This window comes from Thermobia domestica, chromosome 6 (genome assembly GCF_964235325.1).
Source record: "Thermobia domestica chromosome 6, izTheDome1.hap1.1, whole genome shotgun sequence".
Classification (NCBI taxonomy): Eukaryota; Metazoa; Arthropoda; class Insecta; order Zygentoma; family Lepismatidae; genus Thermobia; species Thermobia domestica.
In genome coordinates this window covers 189,738,171-189,748,350 of record NC_137459.1, presented here as the reverse complement: position 1 = coordinate 189,748,350, position 10,180 = coordinate 189,738,171, and the positions used below count along the sequence as shown (strand labels likewise).

At 37.5% G+C, this 10,180-nt stretch overlaps 1 protein-coding gene and 1 long non-coding RNA gene across 2 annotated transcripts; one reads left to right on the top strand and one right to left on the bottom strand.

The window, feature by feature from the left end:
* Nucleotides 1-1,054: 1,054 nt before the first annotated feature.
* On the bottom strand, nucleotides 1,055-7,747 carry LOC145687747 (uncharacterized). Its single transcript, XR_014131735.1, has 3 exons — nucleotides 7,375-7,747; nucleotides 3,169-3,295; nucleotides 1,055-1,817 (listed from the first exon to the last, which is right to left on the bottom strand). It is a non-coding gene; the product is annotated as an uncharacterized LOC145687747 (long non-coding RNA).
* Nucleotides 7,748-8,453: 706 nt separating this feature from the next.
* On the top strand, nucleotides 8,454-9,035 carry LOC145687399 (uncharacterized). The gene has a single exon (XM_081760856.1). It carries the CDS (start codon nucleotides 8,454-8,456, stop codon nucleotides 9,033-9,035), a length of 582 nt encoding a protein of 193 aa, XP_081616982.1.
* Nucleotides 9,036-10,180: the final 1,145 nt, after the last annotated feature.

Here is a 10,180-nt window from a genome sequence, read left to right as displayed (position 1 = left end):
GTCAAAGTATTGTGGTCTATTTGATTGGTCTGTACCAAGAATTTGGAAATTTCGCTTCTCCGAATGTTCGTATTATCTATGGATTGGGGATTTCCATATCCAATTAACCACCTCTAGTGTTGTTGATTTATATTTTTTTAGTATTTGGATACTAGCCTATTGAAGAGTATATATTCGCCTTAATGTGTGGTATATTTATCTACACATTAAGAAACGAATATACAATAGCTGTCGAGGAATAATTATATACCTAATGCAACAGGAAAGAAACGGCAGCGCTTGCTCCACGAAAGGATAAATTTAAAGCCATACATTAAAAAGAAAACCGAGACGCATTGAATCGACTTGAAAAACATAAAAAAAAGCCCTTGAATGTAAGACTCACCCTTGGCGAAAAAAAAAAGCCCTACATAACTTTTTAAGAATGAGAAAAGACGAATAAACATGGTAAAAACAAAGAATGAAATGGAAAAATAAAGGAACATTGCACTTACAGTCCTAAGAAAATGAAATGAAATGAAATCTTTGAATTTTACGTCCCACGTTTATACCGGTTAGGCTAAAGGAGACGGTGATAATGAGAAATGAATGAAATGGTGGAATGAAGAAAGTGGGAGGAAACGGGAGAACCCCGAGAAAACCCACGCACACGGTGTTTGTCCACTACGTGGACAAAGTTCACTTGGCGGGGGCTGGGATCGAACCCGGAACCCCAAGCACCAGAGGTGAACGCTCTACCACTGAGCCACCGCGGCCCTTAGTACTAAGAAGAATCCACTCATTTCGTCACTGGAATTTATTCATGTGTATTTACTAGTACCTTCTTCTTAATGAAATTACGGTACAACACGTGCTTCCATAAATTTTATAGCTATCCATTATTACGCTAGTATGCGCACACATACACACAAACACAACCACCCACATCCAACACACACTCACATACACAAGAACAATGGGTTTTATTGACAGTACAAAATTTAGGACTAAACTTTTATAACTCCAATTTAAGACACCTTTATTTTGGAGGTGAAAAATTGAAAAAGAAAGTACATCTTAAAATTAATTAACCTCTGAGGGATGAAAGCGAAAACACATAACCATTAATTTGAATTCTACATTTATTAGTTATATGTACAATGTGCACGTTTTGTCGTATAAAATAATATTCATGCTATTTGTAATGCAACAAGAAACACTGATTGTCTTTATTATTTGTAATACAAACAAGAAATATGTAGACAATGCAAATCTGTTGGTTATAATCTAAAACTTACAGAGATCTTTTAATAATATAAAATAAAAAGAATCAAATTTTTCTATAAATTTCGTATGAAGGAAAACACCTTTCATAGTTATTGAAAGTACAGAAATGCAGCATCATATCAAAAAAGCCTCACGTGCTTAAGTAGGTTAAAAATGGGGACTGCGGTAAGTATCCCACTTATTATCCCATCTATTATACCAGTAGCAGTTTGTTCCATCTTTTAGTTTTCGAAAGAGATGCCTTTACATTGATTTCCAAAAAAGCGAGGAGGAACAGGTCAACATGTTTCAAGCATGCCGAATCCTTTTCATCCTCAAACAACAAGGCAGATGGAAGTGAATATCTTTCTACTAACATTTTGAAGATTTGTGGCATTTGTTCATTTGAAGATCTTTATTTTTACTCACGAATGATAAGTGTCTTTAAGGCTAGTTTGCACAACGTGAACTTTGCTCTTTTTTCCGCGGGAGTTAAATTCCATCACCAGCTCTTTGGAAACCAAGCATCAGAGAAAGGTCCCTTTTCCTCCCAACGATGACAGATAGGAACACTGAAACAGAAAAAAAAATCATGAACAATCATAGTGCAATTTTTCAGGTGGGGAGAAGATTTTAAAAAATAATTACAATACGTCATGTGTAACTACAATCAATACGCAATAAAACGATTAGTTACTGCACTCGCTTGCATGAAGTCCCACTTTTAACGGCCTTCCAAACAGCGAAATTAAACTACCATTAATTTTAGTTATTCTGTAATAGCTTAACTTTTGATTTTATTGCAGCTGTTAACTCTGATTGTTCAGGAGGATCAAACAAGTTGGGGGATATAAGACTTTGTATATACAGATACATGACAAATAATTCTGAAACACTCATAGAAGGCTACATTACGTATGTGCTCACAATATAAAATGCCACTCCAAGACCAACTTTAGGATGTGAGCTAAAAGTGACGATCAAGTATATTGATACGATATTGATACAAACAAAATGGTGTATAACTTATGTATTCCGAAAAGTAAAAAAAAATTGTGAGCAAACTGGAGTATCACTTGTTACTGGAGTATTTTTAAAAAATAAAACTTCTAGAACCAGAATTCTGTCATAAGCAGTAGGGTGAAAATCGTCACATTATTTGTTCTGTGCAGGGTTATAAGTTGCGGCAGTTATTATTATTATTATTATTATTATTATTATTATTATTATTATTATTATTATTATTAATAATAATAATAATAATAATAATAATAATAAAACTTCTCTTTGGTGAAAATTATATTTTACCCCTCTGTTGAGAAAAATATTTTCGGGATGAGTACTTTTATCCATTCAAAAAAAAAAAAAAAAAAACGCGAACACTATAACATGTGATACATTCCATATTAAAGCTTTGCTTATATATAAATACTCAAGTCAAATAAAATAATTGCTGAAGGAATAAAAATTAATAAACACGGAAACCTTCAAAAATCTAAAATAATAAATAAATAAATAAATAAATAGAGTGTATCTGAAGAAGACAAGGGTAGTTGCTGAAACAGTTACATTTAAATAAAATTGGCGCAGCTGTGGCTCGGTGATAGAGCGTTCACCTCTGGTGCTTGGGGCCAAAGATTCGATCCCAGCTCACTTCAAGCGGCTTTTCTTGGAGTTCTCCAATTTTTTCCCACATTCTTCATTCCACTATTTAATTCACTTCTCATCATCACCGACTCCCTTAGCCTCAGTGCCTGATCGTGGAACGTTAAATTGAATATTTCATTTATATAAAAGTATTGCCTTGTTCAACAATTATTTTATTTTAGTTAAGTACTAATAAAATATTACTACTTTCTTTCTTTTCTTCTTACTCGGCATTTTCTTACATGGGTATTATAAAATAACATGTCAAAAACTCACCTGTCGCAACTTTGATATGTATGTCATCCTCCACAGTGATATTTCTAGAGCAGCTCGACGAGCAGAAAGGGGTCAGGTGGTCTGCTGTTGATCAATTCATCATTTGCAGGAGCATTGGCCACACGCTCTGGAAAGTGGGAGTACATACAAGGCTTATTTTGGCAAATAACATGTATTTACACCTAGGCTTATTACAACGACTAAATACATTTAACATGAAATGAAGCAGTTTAATTTTATGTAAACAGTAAAGTGGGTTTTTACTACATTTTGTATTAAAAAAAAAAAAAACAGAGCTTATAGAAAGAAAAATGAGTTGGCAGGAAAATATCAGCCATAAATTTCACTTGCTTTCTGTTCTGGATATTTTCAGCGTAAAGGAAGGTGTGAAGAAGAGTCCGAAATCGTCCCAACCTCGATGCAGGAATGGCCACTTCTTAAATGGAAAGATACGCAAAATAAATATTGACAAACTTGTGGACAGATAGATTTTATGGATTATTGTCTGCCCGTTGTTAACAAGAAGCAGGGATCGGAAAATCTTTGAGTTTTACGTCCCACGATTATGCCGATTAGGCTAAAGGAGACGGTGATGATGAGTAATGGATGAAATGGTGGAATGAAGAAAGTGGGAGGGAACGGGAGAACCCCGAGAAAACCCACGCACACGGTGTTTGTCCACCACAAAGTTCACTTGGCGGGGGCTGGGATCGAACCCGGGACCCCAAGCACCAGAAGTGAACGCTCTACTACTGAGCCACCGCGGCCCCATAAGAAGCAGGGATCGGTTTTGAGAACGGAGTGAGAGCGTAAAATATCGCATCTTGAACCCAAAGAACACAAACGACTACCTGCGTTTTCGAACGCGGACATTTTCTGACCAAAAACACCAAGGCAAGTAATTTCTTGCTATGTATTGCTTCATTTAAATTCTGCAACGTGAAAAAAAAAGTTTTTATCTTACATTTATAATACAAGCTTGAAAAAATCAAGAGCTCCAATTCTGGGGTAGGTTTTATTTTTTTAAAAAAAATAAAAAATATCCTACTCTGGGAGGGGCAGTCGTCACCTCTGGATCCGCCCCTGTTGTGTACATATCTTCCTTTTGGTGGCAGCAGATATGTAAGCCCCGAAGCAATGAGGTATTTTTTTTTACTGATGGGGCTGCAGTGCCTCAGTGGTAGAGCGTTCACTTCTAGTGCGTGGGGTCCCTGGTTTGATCCCAGCTCGTGCCAAGTGGGCTTTGTGGTGGACAAACACCATGTGCCTGAGTTTTCTCGACACTCTCCCGTTTCCGCCCACTTTCTTCATACCACCATTTTTAACATTTCATTATCACCATCTTCCTTAGGCTCGGTGCCTTTCCTGGGGCGTGAAACTAAATATTTAATTTCATTTCTTCTTAATGATGAGATATTGGTGTTCCACCTGAAAGCAGGTTTTTGACCCAAAGAGACTTCCGTTGTTAATGTGCGCATAAACATTAGGAGGATATTTTCTATGTCAAGAGCTCTCTTAAACACATCTGACTGGAACCAGCACCAGCCCCCAACCACGGTCCCTTAATAAGACATTTGGTTTCCTTTGAATCGTTTCACGATTAGCAGTGGAAATCATAATAATATAGTCATGTAGAGGATACTTAATTGAGCTGGAATATATTTTTTTGAACTTCAGTGGCAACATTGATAAGTATCCATCATCACATGCTGGCACTGGAGTAAGTACTGTAATCTAAAATGCGAGGGAGCTGTCTACTCAATTAATGAACAAAATATTCGAACAGTCAAAAACCCGTTACATTATGATTTCCACACCGAATTCTGTAGCACAGTTACGGTAGCCAAGTGTCTTGTGAGGGTGTGTAGGTGCAGCAGGGCGATGGTTGCAGTTTGAGAGTGCTCTCAACTCAAGGTGACCAGACGTCCCGTTTTGGCCGGGACAGTCCCTTATTTTCAACCGTTGTCCCGTTTCTTTCAGATTCTCAAACGGGAAGCCTAAATGTCCCGTTTTTAAGCAAACATGACCCAGGTGTCCCGTAATTATTATTCAAAATATAAATAGCCAATGCTAATTCTACACTCTTCCGTACCAACACTTACTGGGAAGGTTCACCCGTGCCTAGAACTTCTGAATATTCAAATGAGAATTGAGTGTTCTGTGGTTCAAGTGGAAATTGAGTGGGAATTCTGAGTGTTGAAGTAGTTAAAAGTATTGTTGGGTAATACTTAAGTTAGAAACGCTGTGTTATCATTCTTACTTTGTATTTTGTAAATTGAAAACACTTCTGAGTCCCAAAATGCAATGTGAAAGTCACCCCACCCCCCGTCGCCGATTCGTATGCGTCCCGTTTCTGAAAGTAAAAGTTGTGGTCACCTTGTCTCAACTGGGGTAATATCCTCCCACTGATTATGCACATATACAATGGGGGCACTACTTTAGCAAACGGGTCTACCAAATATTCATCTATTTTGTGGATTTTTTCACTAGATTTAAGACAGTAGTGCTACAAAAGGTTAAACAAAACATAACTGAGTGAGCGAAGGGGTTAGAACTTCCATAGGGCTCGTTGTTTCCAACTTTGAAGTCATACACGATTGGCATTGCAACAATTGCCGAGGGTCATTTCCCAAAGAGGTTCACTCGAGCAGTAGGTTCTACCTAACAGAAAATTCATAGGTAACATACGATGTGAAACGTATTTTTGTGAAGGAATAAAAGTGTGAATGTCAGTAATTAATGTCAGTACACAGCAAATTGAAATGAATTTTGGGCATTATTCGAGCAGACGGTCCTACCAAATTTTGACATATTTCTTACAGTTTCATATCAGGTTAGAACAATGCATTTCTTTTAGCAGAGCATGAACTAAATCAGAAGCTCCATTAGTGCTTGCAGATTGACTTCAGGCCTCAGTACAAATACAGAGTGGACGTAAAGCGTAACAATTTCAGTGAATAAAACACGAACCAATTTATTTCAGCTCACCACTAAAACGCAGGGGTAGGAGCACAGCAACAGGGTCCGAACGGCAGCGACGGGATGCGTCCGTAGGGAGCAGGCGCGTCAGCGACGGGGAATATACGTCTAAACGAGAATAGTGGAAGACCATACTTACATATGCAATACTTTAACTGATCACTTAAAATTCATTTCAATATGCTGTACACTGACAGTAATTACTTATATTCACACTCTCATTCCTTCACGAAAAATGTTTCTTATAATATTTTACCTACAAATTTTATATTTGGTAGAACCGTCTGCTCGAGTGAAGCCGCATTTTGAGTGATAGTGAAATCATTGTAAGCGTAAGTGTGCTTTTCCATTATCCTTCTTTACGCGCATAGTCCCCGTCGCTGACGTGCCTGTTCCCTACGAATGCACCCCCTCGTTGCCGCTCGGGCCCTCTTGCTGTGCTCCTGCACTGATTCCAATAGAATGCATTTGTGCTTTTTAGTGGGCACCTAGCAAAAGTTATTTCGTGTTTTATGCACTGTACTTAATATGCTACGCGTCGGGAAGGTTCTAGAACACAAGTCCCCCCCCCATATAGGTTAACAGCTAGATTGGTTCTTTTCTGTACCAAAGTTTAACATTTAATTCACATAGTATTGTTGAGCGAGCGTCAGCGAGTGAAGGCGGGTTAGAGCCCCGCACGGCACGTTGTTTTCTGTCTTTGTTACAATTAAGTGGGAAGGGGTACCTGTGTTCTAGAACCTAGCCCCATGCGTCTACTCTAAATTTACACTAACCCCCGTGAAGTCAATCTGCAAGTAGTAATGGAGCTCCTCATTTAGTGCATATTCTGCTATAGAAAATACAATGCTCTAACCTAACCTGAAAATGTAGGAAATGTATTAAAATTAACCGTCTGTTCCAGTAATGCCTCCAAAAGCATACACTTACTGTCATCTCGTTGTCTCCTTGTATTTAGCAATCTTTCGCCTTGGCAAATAGTACGGTTTATTGAGAATAAAAACACATACATTATCATTTTACTACCTTCACTATTAACATTTTATATAGTATTCTACCTAAAATATTTAATTTCATACAGGCGTCTGCAAATGTTAACCTAATGTAGGTATCCTCGTTCTTTCTACGGAATTTTAATACACTGTAATAAGAAAACGTAGAATACTCAATCTGCTGAATTTTACACAGAATGCACCTAGATAGGAATAGGATAGGAATTATACTTACTTGTCTTAAAGCTGACCTTTATCACAGGTGACTTTAACAAAACACATTATTTATATTCACAAACAATACCATCAAAACACGATTCCGCAAATGGCTCACGATTCCCAGCATGCACTGCTCAAACTGCAGTTACAGTACGGGGAACGTCCGCGCTTTTTAGCACCTAAAAAAGACGTCTATTTTTGGTGATGTCCGACACGTGATTCTTTGTACCATTCTGGCACGTGATAAACACGTACAATTTAGGTCATGTTTGACACGTCATTTTTGTTACCATTTTGGTACGTGATAAAGACGTTCCAAATTTTCAAAAGACGTCATTTTGAATTCGAACCCCAAAAAAAGACGTGTTTATGACGTGACTGTGCTACTTGGGGAGTGTAACAATATGCTAAGTTACGAGCCTTCTCTCAGAGATGAAAAATGAAGGATCCGTTTTATAAGGATATTTTTGATTGGTTAGAAAACAAGGAAAAGAAAAATCCGAAAATTAAAAGACAAGTATTTTATTTCATGGTTAAAGAAGGAATTTTGTATAGAAAACAAAAAAAAAAAAAAAAAAAAAAAAAAACATCTAGTGGTATGAAATTTTTAGTTGCTGTACCTGTTTTATTACGCTATAAAGTTTTTGATGCGGCTCATACTTCTGGCATTGGTTCAAGTCACGGAGGTTTTTCTAAAACATATGACCTTTTAGTGAAATCTGTGTATTTCTCTAATATGAAACAATATATGTATCAGAAATGTAAGGAATGTTTAATTTTTCAGACAAGCAAAAATAAATCTGGTTCTGCTTATGGTACGTTGCAAACGTATCCCCAAGTGCCGCCCTTCTATCGCATTGTCGCCGACATTGAAGGGGTGTACTCCCCGAGTAATATTTTGAGACACAGATATTTATTGTTGTTGTCGATGCTGCTACTCGTTATACTATTTGTGGTTCATTATCAGATATAACAACGTCTTGTGTAAGTAGTTTTCTTTATGAAAATGTAATTTTTGAATACGGTATTTTTAAAGAAACGGTCGCAGACAAAGGTCCATGCTTTACAAGTAACCTATTCAAGAAGTTGTGTGCAATGATTGGAGCTAAGATTCGATTTGTAAATCTTCAAGCTCATTACGCTAACGGGACTTCTGAGATAGCCATCCGATACATTGAACAGGGACTGAAATCTGCATTGTGTAATAAGGATCAAGGAAAATGGGTCGAACTGCTGCCATCTGTCGTGTTAGCCCACAATTTAACTGTTAATTTATCCTCTGGATACACCCCTTTTGAACTTTTGCATGGATTCAGATGTAGAATGCTACACGAAGCAGTTTTGGACACCCCCTGTCAATTTCAGGACAATTCTGAACGTTTACGGCAACTTGGAGAAATACCAGACAAAGCCCATGATAAATGGATCCAGAGGCATAAGACGGCAACATTTTATGAAAAACGTCATTCGAAGCCCAATTTTAAAGTGGGAGACAAGTTATGGATTTTGGACAGCACTATGAAGAAAAGATCCACCAGAGCTTTTGGTGAACGTTATTTTGGTCCAGGAATCATTCAGGATATCGACCACCCAAATTCCTCTTTTAAGTTCAGGACTGCGCGAGGAAGATTCAAGGTTGATTCGATTGCAGTACAAAGATTCAAGAAGTATTACTAGAAACAGAAGAAGGAAAATGAGGAAGAGGGAAAAGAAGATGACGTTGACTTGGATATACAAGACGTTGTTGAGAATGCTACCGCAAATTCCTGCCATGCCGAAGCACAGGAAGAGAAACAGAAGAGAGAAAAAGAAAAAAGAAGAAAATTGTGAAATTGTTTTTAATCCTGCGTTGAACATGATAGAAAAAGAAGAAGATATTCCAACTGTGAAACTTCGTGAGGTTGTGATTGCCAACCAATTACCCACTTGGGCTAAAACAGGGAAGAATTGTTCCGGTTTGAAACCGAAGTTTGGTGCCAATTCTGCAATCAAGAAGAAAATTAGTGTTTTTCGGGGAGATATCGCTATGACTAAAGGTGACGCTGTTGTCAACCTCACGAATGAATTACTTATTCCATTAGGAGGAGCAGATAAAAGTATCCAAGAAGCTACAGGAGAAGAATTTCGTAAAGATTGTGAGAAAATACGTTCTTTGAAACCAGGACAAGTGAATATTGCTCCAGGCTATAATCTCCCCGCTGATCATGTATTATTGACGTGTGGTCCCAGAGATGCGAACAATAAGACTTTGGAGAATTGTTCTAACAATTGTTTTGATTTTGTGTTGAAAAATCAGTTTTCAACTGTGGCTTTTCCATGCATCGCTGCTGGTGCATTTCATTTCCCTAAGGAACGTGCTGCAAGGATTGCATTGTTAAATACACGAAAATTTTTAGAGGATCATTTGGACAACGTAGATCGTATTGTATTGTGTATTTTCGACAAGGAGAATTGGGATCTCTATCAGCGTCTTTTAAATGTTTATTTTCACTTGGAAGAAGGAAAAGAAGCGGAAGCTGATTCTCTGCAATGAAGTGTTTTTTCTAAGAAAAAAAAGGAAAAAAAAGAAGACGGTTCTCAATGGAAGATTTGATGGACTAGGAACATCTGTGAAGTTGATAACGAATTTTGTTCCGACACTGGCCATGTCATCATGGAATTTGTTTTGGTTTGTTTGTGTTTCTAAGTCTTGCCGGCAATAACAATTACAACGAAGAGAAAGAGAAAAAGGAATACTCATATAAACATCATTGTTTCTTCAGTCACTTAGAACTGTTGGTTAACTTTGTAGAACACGTTCTTTTTCTTGGTTATTTTATCAA

Coding starts and splice junctions, on each gene's coding strand:
- LOC145687399 (XM_081760856.1), top strand. CDS start 8,454: ATGATTGGAGCTAAGATTCGATTTGTAAATCTTCAAGCTCATTACGCT.